The sequence below is a fragment of the Abramis brama genome, assembly GCF_963993115.1.
Source record: "Abramis brama genome assembly, chromosome: 25".
Classification (NCBI taxonomy): Eukaryota; Metazoa; Chordata; class Actinopteri; order Cypriniformes; family Leuciscidae; genus Abramis; species Abramis brama.
In genome coordinates this window covers 3,721,852-3,742,096 of record NC_139987.1, presented here as the reverse complement: position 1 = coordinate 3,742,096, position 20,245 = coordinate 3,721,852, and the positions used below count along the sequence as shown (strand labels likewise).

At 37.9% G+C, this 20,245-nt stretch overlaps 1 protein-coding gene across 2 annotated transcripts in view; it reads left to right on the top strand.

Moving 5' to 3' along the window:
- musk (muscle, skeletal, receptor tyrosine kinase) overlaps positions 1-18,950 on the top strand; it is a 34,153-nt gene extending 15,203 nt beyond the window's left edge. Inside the window, exons 7-16 of one of the 2 annotated variants that reach the window (XM_084105221.1) lie at positions 2,221-2,384; positions 7,216-7,479; positions 9,092-9,255; positions 9,812-9,835; positions 10,142-10,230; positions 12,661-12,820; positions 12,969-13,155; positions 14,892-15,086; positions 16,421-16,569; positions 16,896-18,950. In XM_084105221.1, the coding sequence (XP_083961347.1) occupies positions 2,221-2,384; positions 7,216-7,479; positions 9,092-9,255; positions 9,812-9,835; positions 10,142-10,230; positions 12,661-12,820; positions 12,969-13,155; positions 14,892-15,086; positions 16,421-16,569; positions 16,896-17,572 (2,073 nt within the window). In that variant the 3' untranslated portion in view covers positions 17,573-18,950. Of the gene's footprint in view, positions 1-2,220; positions 2,385-4,077; positions 4,237-7,215; positions 7,480-9,091; positions 9,256-9,811; positions 9,836-10,141; positions 10,231-12,660; positions 12,821-12,968; positions 13,156-14,891; positions 15,087-16,420; positions 16,570-16,895 lie in introns of those variants that run through there. The other variant, XM_084105220.1, reaches the window with a different exon arrangement.
- Positions 18,951-20,245: the final 1,295 nt, after the last annotated feature.

Here is a 20,245-nt window from a genome sequence, read left to right as displayed (position 1 = left end):
CCTTATTACTATAGGGGAGCTTCCTACTTAGAGAGAAAAAGCCTGATATCTGGGGGAGGCAGCTTCGACCCATTGAACTTAAAAGGAGTTTCCTGCTTAGGGAACACAATCTCTGGGGGAGGCAGCTTCACCTTGAACACAATCAAGTGCTACATTGCTTTTTAGCATCAGCCAGTATAGAAACAGAAAAATGAACATACTGACTTACAGCTTGTTCCGCTATTTGTTAATGGTCTACATTTTGGAGATGTCAAGTATATAAAGTCCCATTAAACATCGCATACACATCACAATGAAGGTGACGCATGAGCAAACTCTGTTGACATATTTCCTGTTGAAACAGTGTGTTTTTGTTGTTGTAAGCTAGCATAGATGACACAAACTAAAAGACACAAAACTCAACAATTTTCATTCAAGATCACAGTCACGTTTTTCCATGCAAACTTAGTGTTGTGGTTATGTGCATTTTATCATTTTAATGTTCACTATGTTTGAGCATCTGCAGTTTTTATTATTTGATTGTTTTGTTATTTAAATATTTTATATTTTCAACATTTCAAAATAATAGTAATGTCATCATTATTATGTTGCATAAAAAAAAATAAAAAATAAAAAAAAAACAGTTTAAAAAGATTTCACATCAAATACAGCTTTCAATAATGATGTGTTATTAGAATAATATGTCTATGCAATACCTTTTTTGGTAATTGTGGACATTTTTTTTTTTTTTAAATCCACTAATTTACTTGGACCAAATCATTACCATTAATGTACTTTGCCTTTAGTGCTCTTTTCACTGATAATGTTACGAAATAATTTAGAAAATACATTTTATACATAAAACATTGCTCTGATAAATAGTTTGAGCTGTCATAGCTGATGATGATGATTGATAAATGAACTTTCACCTCTGACCCTCAGAGCATCTCTGAAACCTGTGAGATGTTATTAGACCGTTGATTAAAATTACTCCGTCTGAGTGTCATTCTGGCAGGACTCTCAGCTCATTAGTTTTCTTGAGCCAGATGAAGTGCCTTCTAAAATCAGCTGCATGCGCACTTCGTCAAATATAGAGCCGTGATCGCAGCATGAGACTGACATTCCTACAGGCTCTCATAATGTTCTCATAAACTCAACAAATCACATTAGCAAAATAGCAGGAGTCTTAACACATCCAAACGATAAATAGAGGGATTTGTTATATTTGTTGGAATAATCATGTGACTTACATTTGACCCATCGGATCTATTCTATTCTATTCTATTCTATTCTATTCTATTCTATTCTATTCTATTCTATTCTATTCTATTCTATTCATTTCTGCACATATACTGTGAAGAACACTAGTGGCTATTTTGTAATAATTACAAATACAAATAGCCCCCAATTACATGCTGGAATCTCTGTGCTATTAAAAATAATATCATGAATGTGTTAGTTAAAAAGAAGTTAATTAGATAAGTCATATTTGAAAAGCCTATGCACACCTGTCATCGTACATCAGCATAACTGTATATTAATTCAGCTATGTTAATTTATAGTTGCTACATTTTGTGGGTACATCACTTGCCATAATAATTGTTTGTGATTGTTATTGTTGTTATTATCTACTGTTCAAAAGTTTGATGTTGGTAAATTTATTATTATTTTAAAAGAGGTCTCTTTTGCTCACCAAGGCTGCATTTAGTTGGTCAAAAATACAGTTAAAATCTGTAATATTATTTAAAATAGCTGTTTTACATTGTAATATATTGTAAAATGTAATTTATTCAAGTGATCAAAGCAGAATTTTCAGCATCACTTCTCCAGTCACATGATCCTTCAGACATTTTTGTTATATGATGATTTGCTGCTCACAAAACATTTCTGATTATTATCAATGTTGAAATCAGTTGTGCTGCTTCATATTTTTTTGTGTAAACATTATTTAAAGATTATTTGATTAATAGAAAGTTCAAACTGCATTTATTTTATTTTTATTTATTTATTTTTTACATTTTTGTAGCAGTGGTAAAGCCTTTTCTATCACTTTTGATAATTTAATGCATCCTTGCTGAATAAAAGTATTAAAGTCTTTTAAAAAAAGACCATTTTTTGAACGGTAGTGTTTTTTATATTGCACATATTGGCATTTGATCAAATGTAGAGGCCAGACATTACAGTGAATTTATCATGGTTTATCATGTTAGGCTGTTGCTGATGGTATTTTGTTATCTGCAGATTTCAGGAGCGTCAGTGGAGGAGACGCTGGTGGACGAAGTCATACTATCTGTTCTGCGTGTAGTGGTTCATAAACCAGCTCTCTACACCTGTCAGGCTACTAACCAGCACAGCGGAGGAGCCAATACCGTCAAAGTTACAGCAAAAATAACTGTTTCAGGTCAGTTTAAGGAGTCTTACTATATCCAATAGTTTGTCTACTGCTTTGTCCCAAAAAGTCTGATACTCAACTTTACTCAAAGTATTGATACTCAACTGTAAAAAATAACTACAATTATATAAAAATGGGGCTTCCTGTAAACAGCAATATTATTTAGATGACAGCAGTGGTGATACCAAATAACTATTTTATTGTAGTAACATTCAACTATGGTATTTAGCATGAAGGATGGATACTACGGTAAATGGTTATATGGGTTATTCATCAAAGAATACTAACAAAATATATCATGGTTTCTTAAAATAATATTAAGCAATTAATAGTCATAAATGTTTCTTGAGCATCAAATCATCATATTAGAATGATTTCTGAAGGATCATGTGACACTGAAGACTGAGAGTAATGATGCTGAAAATTCAGCTTTGATCACATGAATAAATTACATTTTACTATATATCACAACAGAAAACTTATTTAAATTGTAATAATATTTCACAATATTACTTTTGTTCCTGTATGTTTGATTTATAATATTGATTTGTAAAATCGTACCGACTTTTGAACAGTAGTGTACCATGCAAATAAAAAACAAGGTACATTTTCATTTGGCAATATGATATACTGTACGTCACATTACTACAGTCACTGTTCTAGGTTACTGCCACAGTATATTATTGTAAGGCTGTAATGTCACCAGTCATAATGTTTTAGCAAAATCAATTTGAGATGCTTCTGTTAACAAAGGCCCATGAAACGGGGCTTCGTAAAACACTCACCCACTGTGACCTACTGTTTCAGCCATATGTTTCTCTGGCTGCTTTGTGTAAATATGGTGAGACTGCTCTCTAAGTTTCAGCAGCTGTGTTTCTGGAGCCAGGATTTCAGTTAGCTTGCCTTGTGTTTGCATAGCTGTTCGTTTGCCTCCTCAAAGCTCTGAAAAGCATCCCTGCGCAAACATGCCACAATGCTTTATAGTGGCACTTTAGCCATGTAGAGAATGTATTCAATACGATTAGGCAATTTGGAATTAATTATTGAATTAACTGAGTAATATATGTGTCTATCTGATGTTCATTTCTACCACATATTCCTTATTACATGGCTCTCCAGAATACTTGACTCTTATTGGTCAATCAGCATCTGCAAAGTTAGATATAATAATGTATCGTGTGTGATAATGCCTGACTAATGTTTTATTTCTTATGGGTGTTTATCCAAAAAAAAAAAAAAAAAAAAGTTTTGAAGAAAGACACCGTCAGACCAACCCGATCTCACGGCAGTTCGTACTTATTTTACGAGTTGGCTAATTCGTACGAATTTCTACGATCTCACTCTTACGAATTCGTATGATTCTTGCTAAATCGTACATATTTTACGAGTTGCCCAATTTGTATGAATTTGTACGAATGACGTACCCTGACCCCGCCCCTAAACCTACCCATCACAGGGGTTTAGACAAATCGTATGAATTCCTACGAGTGAGGTCGTACGAATTCGTACAAATTAGCCACCTTTTACTCACTAGTACGAATTCATATGAATTGGTCGTGAGATAGCCTTGGCCAGACTGGTTTATTCTGTGGAGGAGATTCTTGAATCCTGTCACATGAAATCAGGGAGGGCTGTTAAACTTCACACCTGCTGTATGTCCAGAAAGACCCCCCAAGTTCTGTCTCTGTCCTCCTCTCACACACACAAACATTGAGCCAAGCACTGCATGACAGGAGAATGGTCAGGCCGACAGAGTGGATGTGTTACTCTCGGACATTAAACAGATATTGTTTGTGCTTTTCTCTCTTCTTGGGCCTGTTTCTGGTGGCCGTCTCTGGATCCTGTCACTTTCCCATAGAATGGAGGTAAGAATAAATTTGGATCCTATTGAGTGGCACTTCAGCATATAATATATACACTCTTAAAAATAATGGTTGTTTATTGGCATCTATGGTTCCATGAAGAACCTTTAACATCCATTGGGCAAAAGGTTCTTTATAGTGGAAAAAAAGCTCAGAAGTGTTCTTCTCACCAAGAAAACCCATGATGGTTCTTTTGTGGCATAACTGTAAAAAAAAAAAAAAAAAAAAAAAAACTCTTTTGAAAGGTTTATTTTTAAGAGTGTATATGAGTCCTACCTGAGTGAATCTTACAAAATCTGTTAAAAACATGTGTAGGTCATATCACCCCAAAATCAAAAGTTATAAGAAATTATAGGTTACACTTTATTTGGTCCCACTTTATATTAAGTGGCTTTAAGTACTATGTACTTACATCGAAAACTTAGTGCACTTATTGTGTGGATGTTGTATTGTAAAACACTTTTGCTGCTATGAGGTGTGATACTGGTAAGGTTAGGGTCAGGTGTGGTGGATTGGGTGGGTTTAAGGGTGGGCTAAGGTGTAAGGGAAGGGTCAACAGTGTAATTACAAATGTAATGCATACATTAATTACAGCTGTATACATGCAGCTATTTTTAAAACATAATTACAATGTAAAAACATGCATGCATACGTCTATTGTATCAAATTATTTAATTTCAATGTAAGTACATAGTACTTAAAGCCACTTAATATGAAGTGGGACCACATGCACTTACTATAGGGTTCGGGTTAGGATTAGGGTTTGGTTTAGGACTATAGTTGCATGTAATTATTGCATATTTATTGCACAATGCATATTTTATAGTTATTCCTAAGTATGTGTAACATGTGTAACAAGGACACTAAAATAGATAAGATGTAAGTAAGTTTTGTCCGTGTGCGAGTCACCACACTAAGACTCAGGGTTGATAGTGAATCATGTTAATAGGGCTTGTCATTCAATATGACATCATCTTTGGATGGGGAGCTATAATTGATAAGAAACCTGTATGCAATAAAACAAATGAAAGACAGATCATGACAGTGTAGTGACTCAAGTCAGTCGGAAGTTTGCGTTTACGCTGACTGGAGTTCTTTCACTGGAAATAGCCACTAAAACTGAATCATCATGTCTCTGTTGATTTCAGATGATAAATGCAAACGTATACACATGTGCTGGATAACGCAGTTCACTCCTTCCCTAAAAGCCAGACACGCCATGTGGTCTAAGTTACACATGAACTTAAATAAACCAAGCTATTTTCCAAACGATTCAGATTCAGCATCTGGATGCAATTAGAGCAAAGTTAAACAGAATGAAATAATTGTAAGAACGGCACTTTATTCTTGTCAATTGCGCAGTGTGTACATGCGTCAGCGCATAGTCATGAGACGGAGTTGTGTATGGAAACCTTGAAGCAACATCTTTATATGACTTGAGTCCAAAACAGCCATTCTGTTTAGCAGAAGTCAATGATGAGGGCAAAGTTACTCTTTGGCAACTTCCAAACCCTACTACATATCTCATAAACACAGTTTGCTAGGGTAAGCATCACTGTTATTATTTCTCAGAGAGTTATGGTTTTTCCTGCACCATTTGTACTACAAACATGATTAATGCGTCAGATTATGCGGTTTGTTGAGGAGAGTTGAGCTGTTACATTTCAAAGCCATCAGACGTTTTAACTGGTATGATTAAAAAATAGATATTTACTGTAAGTATTCAGCCAAGTCATGTATTGGAGCTAGAATATTTCAAGGTGGGCTTTTTCAACGCTATCTCACGACCAATTCGTACGAATTCGTACGAGTGAGTACGAGGTGGGTAATTCGTACAAATTTGTACGATTTGTCTAAACCCCAGTGATGGGTAGGTTTCGGGGTGGGGTCAGGGGTAGGTCATTCGTACGAATTGGGCAACTCATGAAATATGTACGATTTAGCAAAAAACGTACAAATTCGACAAACATATGAATTCGTACGAATTAGCCACCACGTAAAATATGTACAAAGTGAGATTGGCTTGGCTTTTTCCTTTGTGAAAAAGAAGTGCACTTAAACGTGCTTTTAAAACGAGTTCTTATTACGGTTTTTCATTATGGTTTATGTTTTTTTATTTTGCGTTTTTTGCTTACAGACGATAACATTGTCCAAACGATCCCGTTCACATGGATCTGTGAAAACAACTAAAAACGCTGTATTGTTGATGCGATGCCAGTAGTTGGCGATGTCAATTTTGTAAAGAAAAACTACTCATCTATAGACTATATGGATGCGCATGAGGTCACCATTTTCACAAAAGCACGTTTTTTGTAGTTTACAGGGAGACGATAATGGTGTCGTTTTCAAAAACTTGCACTCTGAAACCAGTTTTCAAAAGTTTGAGTTGTCAGGCTCCCAAAATGCTGCTGTCATGTAAATGAGTTGAAAGTTTGGTAGCACTTTATTTTGATGGTCCCTTTTGAACATTCTGTTAACTATAGGTAACTTTGCAACTACATGTCAACTAACTATCATTAGAGTATTAGTAGACTGTCTGCTTAATATCTGATAACTCTTTATTTTGCTCCTCAACAGACATTATACTGACTATAAGTAACTCAAACCCTACCAGTCTACTAATACTCTACTAATACTCTAATGAGAGTTAGTAGACATGAAGGTGCAACATTATAGTAAACAGAATGTGTTAAAGGGACCATCAAAATAAAGTGAAACCGAAAGTTTTAGTTGAAAATGATGTTTTTTTTTTTTAATTGTTTGTGCTACAAGAGCACATTCAATTCAATTAAGCGCACATCTTTTTCACAAAGGTTTACTTGAATCATTAATCAATCACCCAGAACATGCATAAAGAACAGCAACCATCCTTTGAAAAGCCTTTGCAACCACAGCAACCTTATGAAAACCACACAGAACACAGTTGTTGTATCATTATTGTGTTGTCTTTAATACTGCATTGTGATGTCTTATCCTATTTAGACTGTACAAAGGCAACGCTGGCTATTGCAGCACATACAGGGGCGACGTGTGTCGGAACCTGCTCCGTCGCAATGCTCTGGTGTTCTTCAACTACTCTCTCCCGAACCCAGAGGATGCACAGGAGTACCTGGCTCAGAGTGTATGGGGGGAGCTGGACGGGGTCAGCTCATTCTGCAGGCCTGCTGCCAGATCCCTGCTCTGCCACGCCACCTTCCAGGACTGCAATCCTTCGGGAATAGGACCAGCACCTAAACCTGTCTGCAGGTAATGAAAAGGTTCTGTTCTGTGGGGTACATGGTAATATACCATGTAGAATATACTTTTTTCCTTTCTACTCTTTATCCTATAGGACAGTTATCCTAACAAACGAGTTTTATGAGTCATTCTTTGTATGTGGTGGCTTTTCACCAATTGTTGAATAAAAAGTGTTGAATAAAAAGTAGCTTGGATCAAATTTCCTAACTAGCAAGTACTATACGCAGTCAAACATTAGTGTCACTGTCACTTGATGGTGGATTTGGTGAAGAATCTGTCAGCGATCAAAATATTGATTTTGAAGAAGTTAAAAATGATAGTTTTGGTTGATGGTTGAGATCATGAATATGGGCCAGATGCTGAATGTACTGGGAAATGAGCGCTGACGATGACAGCGATGCCGGTAAAAAGCGTCTGCTCCAGTTGAACCCTTCCAAGTTCTAAAAGGAAACCAAATATGCTTTATTTTATTCTTTTGTAATTGTTATTAAATATCAGGAGAGTTTTATATTATTACGGCAGTTAGTGATCCTTCCGTGTTAGATATAGATCAGGGTCACTAAAGACCCAGAAATTTAATTTACCAGTATGTAAAGTTTATTTAATAATTACCAGTATGTTTGTCGAAAGATACATGCAAATAAAGGGTTAGTTTACCCAAAAATGAAAATTATCCCATAATTTACTCACCCTCAAGCCATCCTAGGTGTATATGACTTTCTTTTTTTCCTTTTTTCTTTTATCAGAGTCATATAAAAAATATCCTGGCTCTTCCAAGCTTTATAATGGGAGTGAATAGTAATAATGGGACATTTTGAAGCCCACAAAAGTGCATCTATCCATCATAAAAGTAATCCATACGACTCCGAGGGGTTAATAAAGGTCTTCTAAAGCCAAGACATTTTTTTTGTAAAGTTTTTGATAACATATGTGTTTGCGTTTTTGGTAACGGCCGTACGCGAATCTAGTTCCAGTAAAAGAGTGACATCTGACGTATTAACCAACGCGGAAGCACAGAGGAAAACAAAACACCGGTCATGAATTAGAAGTCTAAAACTGGAATTTTTGAAGAGAAATGTCTTAGGAGCTTGAGTTTGTTGCCCTATTTGTTTGAACCGTGAGAGGCGCCAAATCTCACCTAAGCTTACGCTACTCCTACATCCTATACCTATTAACTTGTCACTGTGACTTAATTTCTTTTTTTTAAATGTATCTCACAAATACAGGCTTCAATGTATATTTGCATTATATTGAATAAAAAAACTTCAGAAAAACTGAATAAAAAAATATATTAATATATATATAATGTTATAATCAAATTCAGTCCATATTTTCAAATGACATGATTTTCCTCATGGACAGAACAGGCATCACATGCAGAAAATGATCCATATCACTATTTAGTAAGTAGTCATTTGGAAGATGCCTTTATCCAAAATAACTAACCAGTAGTGGAGCAACCTGAGGTTAAAAATCATGCTTAAGGGAACAATGGTGGTCGGCCCAGAAACCAGTTACTTTTCAAATACTAGCCCTGAGTTTTAACCACAGCACCGCCCATGCTATATATACTGTACATACAGTATACGTATAAAACAGAAACTGTGCTGTTGTTTCACAGGGAGCACTGTCTCGCAGTAAAAGAGCTGTACTGTTATAAGGAGTGGCGTTCTGCTGAGGAAAGATCTCATCAAGTGTTCACACATAGCATCAGTCTCCCAGAATGCACCTCTCTACCCAGCCAACAAACAGACCCATCCTCATGTACTGCAGTTCCTTACGTTGGTAAGAGTGACACGCTATTACATAACTGTACATCTTCCTGTGGGGTGACATTCGGCTCGATCTTTGTTTAGTTATGAAAAGCCTGTGATATTTTGGGGCTGATTGTCAGTGATGTCCATAAAGCATCCGTCCCATGAAAACAATGGGTGTTAGTGGAAAAAACGCCACGTATGGTTCTTGGCAGGACAATGCTGTAGGATTTTTTTTTGTTTGTTTATGTGAAATGCCTCGTGAGGAATGTGACGACAGCGAACCTGTAGATGGACAAGATTAGTGTGTTTTATAGCCAAAGCATGTGAGGAAGGATCAGTAGGGGATGTTGGACAGCTGAGTAAATGTTCCCATCTAAAAGTTTCCATGCCATGTTTGCAAGCTGCTGTCTAACTTGTGAAGCGGCAAAATTCAGTGGGAAATGGCAATGAAATGGTAATGAAAAATGGTAGGAAAGTGGGTATTATGTTGTGTATATCTTTTAGAAACCTGCATGATAACATAACTGGTTAATGATTAAAATGAATTTCAATGAAAAACTCATTATTTTTTGTGTTTTATTCAGATATCAATAAAGATCAAGTTACATGTAAGTATGAGTTTAACTTTATATTATCTTCACATATAGTGGGTTCTATAAGTCTGAGAGTCTATAAAGATATCTTAGATTTATTTTCATTTACACTTGTGAATGTGAATTCCTCTGTTAAAAAAAACACTGAAATTAATGTAAAATAATTAGTATTATTAATTAAATTATTTGAAATTACGAAAATACAGATGTTTACTAACAGCCTCAGACCTTTAGACTCCACTACAATTTTTTTTCAGCAATTTTGATAATCAAAACACACATTTCAATATACTTGACCGTTTGTAATTTATATATCTATAGCAACATGTTACAATGACAAAGGAAGATTTTACCAAGGAACACACAATGTCACCGCATCTGGAATTCCCTGTCAGCGATGGAACCAGCAGGTAAATGCTTGTATTAAAGTCAGCATAAAATCAAAATGGACTCTATTTACTTTTCTCAGAAATGTTCCTGCTCATATTTTGTGAGATTATTCAATACATGTTACTCTAAAGGATGTTTTGTCTTCGTAATCTTTAATTAATAACTAGTACTACCTCCTATTCACCAAAGGCTGGCGTCACTTAGACTACATGTGTAGGGAAAATAATGTTAGCTAATAGTTAGCCAAGTAGCTACTTATGCATAGCTTTAGACTACCATTGTAGGTAATGCAGCCTTTCCAATCTTTGAAAGTAGTTAATTTGACAAAGAAAAAATGTTTGCATACAGTGAGGAAAATAAGTATTTGAACACCCTGCTATTTTGCAAGTTCTCCCACTTGGAAATCATGGAGGGGTCTGAAATTGTCATAGTAGGTGCATGTCCACTGTGAGAGACATCATCTAAAAAAAAAAAAAAAAGTAAAATCACAATATATGATTTTTTAACTATTTATTTGTATGATACAGCTGCAAATAAGTATTTGAACACCTGTCTATCAGCTAGAATTCTGACCCTCAAAGACCTGTTAGTCTGCCTTTAAAATGTCCACCTCCACTCCATTTATTATCCTAAATTAGATGCACCTGTTTGAGGTCGTTAGCTGCATAAAGACACCTGTCCACCCCATACAATCAGTAAGAATCCAACTACTAACATGGCCAAGACCAAAGAGCTGTCCAAAGACACTAGAGACAAAATTGTACACCTCCACAAGGCTGGAAAGGGCTACGGGGAAATTGCCAAGCAGCTTGGTGAAAAAAGGTCCACTGTTGGAGCAATCATTAGAAAATGGAAGAAGCTAAACATGACTGTCAATCTCCCTCGGACTGGGGCTCCATACAAGATCTCACCTCGTGGGGTCTCAATGATCCTAAGAAAGGTGAGAAATCAGCCCAGAACTACACGGGAGGAGCTGGTCAATGACCTGAAAAGAGCTGGGACCACCGTTTCCAAGGTTACTGTTGGTAATACACTAAGACGTCATGGTTTGAAATCATGCATGGCACGGAAGGTTCCCCTGCTTAAACCAGCACATGTCAAGGCCCGTCTTAAGTTTGCCAATGACCATTTGGATGATCCAGAGGAGTCATGGGAGAAAGTCATGTGGTCAGATGAGACCAAAATAGAACTTTTTGGTCATAATTCCACTAAACGTGTTTGGAGGAAGAAGAATGATGAGTACCATCCCAAGAACACCATCCTTACTGTGAAGCATGGGGGTGGTAGCATCATGCTTTGGGGGTGTTTTTCTGCACATGGGACAGGGCGACTGCACTGTATTAAGGAGAGGATGACCGGGGCCATGTATTGCGAGATTTTGGGGAACAACCTCCTTCCCTCAGTTAGAGCATTGAAGATGGGTCGAGGCTGGGTCTTCCAACATGACAATGACCCGAAGCACACAGCCAGGATAACCAAGGAGTGGCTCTGTAAGAAGCATATCAAGGTTCTGGCGTGGCCTAGCCAGTCTCCAGACCTAAACCCAATAGAGAATCTTTGGAGGGAGCTCAAACTCCGTGTTTCTCAGCGACAGCCCAGAAACCTGACTGATCTAGAGAAGATCTGTGTGGAGGAGTGGGCCAAAATCCCTCCTGCAGTGTGTGCAAACCTGGTGAAAAACTACAGGAAACGTTTGACCTCTGTAATTGCAAACAAAGGCTACTGTACCAAATATTAACATTGATTTTCTCAGGTGTTCAAATACTTATTTGCAGCTGTATCATACAAATAAATAGTTCAAAAATCATATATTGTGATTTCTGGATTTTTTTTTTAGATTATGTCTCTCACAGTGGACATGCACCTACGATGACAATTTCAGACCCCTCCATGATTTCTAAGTGGGAGAACTTGCAAAATAGCAGGGTGTTCAAATACTTATTTTCCTCACTGTATGTTGAGATGCTTGTAAAGAGACATGCCTGATTTAGAATATTGGACAAAAGGTTAAAAATGCACAAATGAATAAACAAAAATGTATTATAACATGCTATCGTTTCCTCCTGTAGCTGTAATCAAATATACTAACTTGTTTTTTCATCACTTTCCTCAAACAATACCCTAACCCCAAACAATCCGAATGCTGCATGTTGGCATGCGCTCAGTGACCTTCAAACGATATGTACACAGGAAACACTGTTTTCACAGCAAAAACAATGGAGGGTCAAAATACACAAATCCAGAAGTTTCCTTTGAAATGAAGTTTTGAATGGAGAAGATTTTGTCTCTTTTCAAAACAATGTGACAGGTTTAATGCATGCAGTGGTTTTTAACCTGGGAATGCTGGAAATATCAGGGATAATGGGGATATTGAATTTAGCCGCAGATGATATGTGAGTGACCACAGGTTTGAGTTTGTTTGTTGACCGCTCTCTTTTTATCCCATTCAGGATCCCCATCAACATAGACTCTCTGTAGATGTAATTCCTGAGTTGCGAAATGCAGAAAACTACTGTCGTAACCCAGGTGGAGAGAGTGACAGGCCATGGTGCTACACCACAAACCCTAATGTACGCTGGGAGTACTGTCTGGTGCCCAAATGTGGAGAAGGTATATAAATGTGTACCTAAGCAATTAATAATATACATTGTTGACTGGAGTAGCTAATCCTAGATTGACAGTTTACTCTGACATAAGTCAATATAAAACAAAAGCTGTTCCAAATCAACTGCATCACCATTGTTGTTCTTTTCTTTAGTTATCAGTGTGAAGACTGCCCCCTCGATTCCAAAACCAGTCCAGTTATACCCACCCCCCCCTGTGTCCACAGCCTACTCAATGAGCGTTATCATCTTTGTCATTGCTGGCTTTGCTGGGGCGGCCTTCTTTACCATACTCATCCTCATGTGCCACAGAAGAAAGAAAATGTGGAAAAAGAGGAAAAGGTGAATAATGAACTGATTAATCTAATTTAAGTCGTATAGTCACTCATAGAATTCATACAATTAACTGCGCTGGTAAAAGGTTGAAGGCTCAAACACCAGAAAGGCTGATTCATTAGGACAGATGTAGATGTACCAAGTAGGGTGTGTATTGTATCTACATCTATTGTTAGTCATGAAAAAACATTTCCTATTAAACTATCATAATCCCGACATATTTATTTATAAATCTAACTCTAGCAAGACATATAGTGTGCTTCTCAAACAGAAGGCTGCATCCTACTGAGGCTGCATCCTTCCTAGTCTAGTCCTTCGGAGGCTTATAGGCTAGTGTCCTCCTCAGCATTAAACGCTAGAATGAGATGGTATAGGAAGTGTGCATGGCTACGTCATAAATGTTTTCACCTCACGGTCACCGCACGAAAATACTATTTAAATTTAATTTTGGAAAAATACTTTGTATTACAAATCTTTATATTAACTGGCTTCTTATTACAGTACAGTGAATGACAACCGTTTGTGGTCTCCCAGTGGCTTACATTATTGGCAGTTTAGAGTTAAATTATTAATTTACAGCAAAACAAAAGATAACATCTATACTTTCATGTCCGAAAACATAATTTTTTGTCTTACATTTCATAATAAACTCAGACTACCTCAGGACCGACTCATTTCCCATCAGTTTATTTTCGTGAATTTAAATATGTGCAAAGGATTGTGGGTGATTTAAGGCCGCAAAGGATACATCAATTGCGTCCTTCAAAACAGACCAAATAGGACGTGAAACGAAGGCTGCCTTCCAAGGAACCTTCATATTGAGATGGCCTTCAGCAACGTTTGATGACGTGGCAACCGAGATTTGCAGCCTTCGTAGGATGAAGCCTTCCGATTAAGAAGCACCCAAAATCTAAGGCAGGGGTGTCCAATCATGCTCCTGGTGGACCATTGTCCTACAAAGTTTAGCACCAACCCCAAATAAACACACCTGAACCAGCTAATCAAGGTCTTATTAGGCATTCTACAAACTTCCAGGCAGGTGTGTTGAGGAAAGTTGGAGCTAAACTCTGCAGGACAGTGGCCCTCCAGGACCGAGTTTGGATACCCCTGATCTATGGTAACTCTAGAACTGGGGTGTCCAAATCTGCTCCAGGAGGTCCACTGTCCTGCAGAGTTTAGCTCCAACTTGCCCCGACACACCTGCCTGGAAGATTGTAGTATTTCTGGAAAGATACTGGTTCAGGTGTGTTTAATTAGGGTTGAAGGTAAACTTTACTGGAGCAGGATTGAGCACCCCTGCTCTAGAACATAGGTTACCATTGGCCTACCACAAGTGGACTACCATCCTGCAAAGTTTAGCTCCAAACCTAATCAAACCACCTGAAACAGCTAGTCAAAGTGTTCAGGCTTAGTTGAAAATAACAGGCAGGTGTATTGGAGCAGGGCTGAAACTGAAATGCGCAGGAATGTAGCCCTCCAGAGGTAAGATTGGCAACACCGTCATATAGATTTTACCTCCAATTCTGCTCCGACACACCTTCCTGTAATGTTCAAGTAACCCTGGACACCTTGGTCAGCTAAACTCTGCAGGACGGTGGTCCTCCAGAAGCCTCCTTGAGAGTAGTACACCCCTACTACTGGAAACTCTCACCAAAAGTGTTCTTGACGTTGCTTTGGAAGTTGCATGACCTAAATTATTAGTAAACATATCAAAACAAAAAAGTTGTGCTTTCTGTATTCAGTAGGGTGCTGGATACACCTACTCTGACCACCCTCCCCTCAGAGCTCTTGCTGGACAGACTTCACCCCAACCCCATGTACCAACGGCTGCCTCTCCTTCTCAACTCCAAGCTCCTCAGTCTCGAATATCCACGCAACAACATTGAATATGTCCGTGACATTGGAGAGGGGGCTTTCGGTAGGGTGTTTCAGGCAAGGTGAGAGCTACCAAATGTTACAAGCAAATGCAACACCAGTGGTGCTAATGTCTGTCCTGGTTTGGCACTGTCAGTGTTTATACTGATCATGTTTTCTTTTGCATGGTTTTATCAAAATTAACTTTTACATTGTGTGAATGATTAAATGAATCCAGTTTCTTTTTACAGAAATGACTGAATACTTGAACTCTTTAGTGACTCACCATTTAGATTTAGGAAAAAATAAAAAAAATAACAAATGAACCAACTGTAAATCAGCATGCAAAGGTCTGACGTATACAGACCAAACCACAATGTAATCCTTATATCAGGTATATAGATACCCCTGGGAATTACAGCAGTGGGTAAAATGTATACACCATATGGCTATCTCCTGAAATAAGATACTGAATAGGTCACACTAAACATGTGATGTGTTTCAATATGAAACTTCCCTGTAGACACTATCGTGTGAGCAAGCCCTGCTGGGGAGGTTATTTATAGACACCCATTAGAAAAGTGTTTACTTCTCCAGGAACACACAGGAGCCTTCTGCACAGGAAGTGTAATCTTAATGGAATTCTAAGTTGGTTCTTGAGTTTCTGCCATTGTGATGCTGTTTCCACAGTTTGACATCACCATTTAAACTATTTTAAAAGGCGTTATGACCTGTTTGACAATTTGTGACAAGATGTAGGGAGGAATTTGGTTTGAGATCAGTGAGGATTGCCTACTACTACTGCCCAGAGTCAAGTGTTTATCATTACAGTAAAGATTGTATATGCTGCCTGCCAAGCTCTGCAGGCTTGTGCATGCGTGTAAATAAACACATTGCTTTGGCTGTACAGGAACAGTTGTGTCCTAATGGTTAGCGAGTCAGACTGTTAACCCGTAGGTTGTGGGTTCAATTCTCAATTCCGGCAGGAAATGACTGAGGTGCCCTTAAGCAAGGCACCTAACCCCTAATCGCTCCCCGGGCGGCACGGTGAATGGCTGCCCACTACTCCGGGTGTGTGTGTCCACGGTTTGCAGTGTGTGTGTGTGTGTGTGTTCAATGCTCACTACTCCTAATGTGTGTGCACTAAGTTGGATGGGTTAAATGGAGAGGACAAATTCCAAGTATGGGTTACCATGTCACTATCAACTGGACAGTCATTTTACAGTTGTAATGCTCTGCCTAGTACATTACTTCAGACGCTGGGTAATGCTGCCTAAATAGTCATCAAATGATTTATATTCCAGATTCATATTGTTACAAATCCCTTGGTTGGATCAGCAAATTTTAACTAAAATTGCTTAAATTTGATGCAAGCAAACTGTAACTACTAGTTCCCAATGTGCCTGCTGTCCTATAGAGCCCCTTGTCTTTCGCCGATGGAGCCATTCACCATGGTGGCAGTGAAGATGTTGAAAGAGGAAGCTTCAACCGATATGCAAAATGACTTTCAAAGAGAAGCTGCACTCATGGCTGAGTTTGATCACCCCAACATTGTCCGTCTCTTGGGTAATGTATCACAATTGTATGCCTTCAAAAGCTTGCACTTTTAAAATACATCTGCTTGCGGACACTCCTAAAATGAACCACATCTGCTTCCTATTACACGTATGCCCATTCCCCAAGGGTACCGCAATCGAAAAAGCCTTAAAATAGCTCGACTCATCCATTTCAGAGTTGACCCAGTGTATAACCCTGGATCAATCCCCTCTATGGCATTCCGGAACCAGATTCAATGCCAGGACCCAGTGTTAGAATAACAGAAGTTTATTTTTGGTTAGGTATCAACAGTTGGAAGTGTAACTAAACCTGTCATTTGTGTATCTGCCATGTAGGAGTCTGTGCAGTGGGGAAGCCCATGTGTCTCATGTTTGAATACATGGCCTATGGGGACTTGAATGAATTTCTGAGACGGCGCTCTTCAACCCAGCAGCCCAGTCTAAGTCGGGATACCTTGACATGCAGCAGTCTTGTGTCAGAACCTGAGCGTTACCCACCCCTCAGCTGCCTGGAGCAGCTCTCCATTTCCAAGCAGGTGGCGGGAGGAATGGCGTACTTGTCAGAGCGCAAGTTTGTGCACCGTGACCTAGCTACCCGCAATTGCTTGGTAGCAGAAAACTTGGTCGTGAAAATTGCAGATTTTGGTCTCTCACGCAACATCTATGCGGCTGATTACTACAAAGCCAGTGAAAATGATGCCATCCCAATTCGCTGGATGCCACCCGAATCTATCTTCTACAACCGCTACACCAGTGAATCAGATGTGTGGGCTTATGGTGTGGTATTATGGGAAATATTCTCATATGGCATGCAGCCTTACTACGGCATGGCCCATGAGGAGGTCATCTACTTTGTAAGGGATGGAAATGTTCTTGCCAGTCCAGAAAACTGCCCACAAGAGCTGTATAACCTCATGCGTTTGTGTTGGAGCACTCATCCCACTGACCGGCCTAGTTTTGCTAGCATTCACCGCATCCTGGAAAGAATGCATGACCAGATGCTCAAATCTTGAGGATCTTTTAAAAATGCAGTTTAAAAAATCAAAAAGCTGCAACTATTCAGGAACTCATTCGAATCTTAAAGAGCCAAGAGGGATATTGAACAAGGATAAAACACTTTAAGGTATCCACAAGACCTCCAGACAACCCAGAGGAGACCTAACAAACCTTAAAGTGCCAACAAATACTCAAAAACCCCAGAGGAGCATTGAGGAAAGAAGCCTACATTTTTTTGGAAAATCTTGCATACCTTAAGGAATACTGATCCCTCAAAGTCTTTGAAGATGAATGCTTGCATCTGTTCATAGGATCTCAATTGTTTTCTTTCAATGACGCAGATGTACGAAGGCATCAGATGAGAGATAGTCAAGATTTTAGGTGGTTTCAAATTAACAGGATCTCCAGTAAAGAAGGTCCACGTCTAATAATAAGGCGGATGTAGTGCAGTCACTGCAAGAACCTAGACTGAAATCTCTGCAAGCAGAGACGTACAGTATGAATGCTTTTTTTTTTCTTCTTGCTTTGGATCTACTTTGAGTTAAATTGTGAGAGTAATGTGCATCTTGTTATGGTTTTGTAATATTCATAAAAGAAGTTCATTCAAGAACATGCCATAGTGCTGTAAACTGAATAATGTTGTTATTGTTTAATTTAAGTTTAAAACATTTAAGTAGAATAGCTTATTCCAAAGTGGCACATCATCACTTTATTATGTTATGTTATAACAGAATAGTTTAATTTACTTTTTCACTAATTGATATTCCAAGTTAAGATGGTTATTTGTTTGTTCTCAATTATATTTGATGTAAGTAGAAGTGAGTGAAAAATGTATCAGGCAATATTGTAGAGAAGTGTATGTAACATTATTGCATCATATCATATCATATCTCATAATCCACTAATATTAAACTGGTATGAATTAACCGTTTATTGTCATGAATTGAGACAAAGAAATCAGCTTAAAATTTAGTAATACGGCAGAATTCTTGATGACCAGTTTTCACATTTTATAAAAGTAAAAAGCAATAAAAACTATGAAATAACACAAGCGGAAGTATGTTTAATATGTAGTGACCAAAATGTTAAATAAATCATGAAATTTTCCATGTATTTTGGACACTTAACTGTGTGTCTGGTAGAACTCACCAATTCATTTTCAGTTCAGTTCAGCATATTCAAACCTTTGACAGATGTTTTGACAAAAATTCAGAAAAATATGCTTTGAGAATTTGTTATTATACACGCTTAGCATGACTTTTTGTGTTATTATCATGTTATTATATTATTATTACTACATCATTTAACCAACTCTGTTAATAAAGTGCTTATTAGCTATATGAATAGATGTTGGATATGAATCTGCTTGAAATAAAACTATTTATTAAAATTCTCATGGTGTTGTCTTGAAACCTTTCAATTCCAATAGCATCACTTTGTGGTATATAGGTAACTGTTAAGACATCGCTAGTCTGTTGTACACTTGTTTTTCAATTTAGCAGGCAGGGGGCAGTGTTACATCACAGGAACTACAATGACCTCATGGAGCATGATTTATGACACTACCTTTCTCTGCATTTGAGCCAGTTTTTGCTATAAGCATTCAAAACAGGAACTTACTGAGACAGTATTAAATCACGCTGGCATTTAATGAAGAGGGATGGTGAAGGATTTACTTTCAACGTGTGTGGGACAGTTTCTCTATTCCAGCATTTAATTTATCATCTAAGAATGTCAGGTCATATCTGATAATCCTAGAAATACATTGTCTTTGCCATGAGTGTTTTTAATGGCCCTGAAATTTCCAGGAGTAAGCGAGGCAAAACCACAGACGTCCGAGTAGTAGGCCAGGAAAAACAAGTGACGAATGGATTCATGAGCAAGAACGTTTAGAAGACGGAGAGGCCACAACAAAACTGAGCGGGTGAATTTGGACCTCAGTGATTTTTATTCAAACCATACACTCTCTCTGACCCTTGTGATGTAACGGTGAAAACCACCAAATTCTGATTGTTCCTGAATCCTGATCACCCCAAAAGACAAAAGAAGAAGAAAAAATGCTGGGTTTTGTTTTCTTCACTATAATAATAAAATAAAAAAAGTCCTATTGAAATTGGATAGCATTAAGGATTGCATAAGGGAGAAACCAAACAAATGTCATTATTCTCTTCAGCCATGAATAAAAACTGTTTTGCTCTGAGGTTGTTTCATTTAAGAATCAACATCTCAGATGTTCCTCATAAAATCCCTTAGAAGAAAATCAAATGTTGAATGAGCTGTAGAATGAATGTATAGATAACATAGGCCAGATCATTTGGCTCATATTTTATTGAGATCTTATAAAGTCAAGTGGAAACACATGAGATTACTAGGGTCATTTTCTGAGGAGAAAGCAGGAAACTTCAATGACTTCCCAGTCTCTGTTTGATCGCCATGTAACCTCACTGGTGTCTAGGAATAGCAACTGAGATACTGATGAGATTTTTTGTTCTAAAACAGAATTCCTTTTATCCTTCAATTTCAGTCTAAACCATCGCAAGCCAGTTTTTGGTGTTTCTCGGGGTCTGACACAGGGTCTTTGACTGAGAGGGTGGAGTATTATAAACCTGGAAAGTGGACAGTATGTTGACTGTTCCCATTTCAGTTCGTTTATTTTGGACTTGAGCGCACAGCTTAGTATAGCCGTGGTC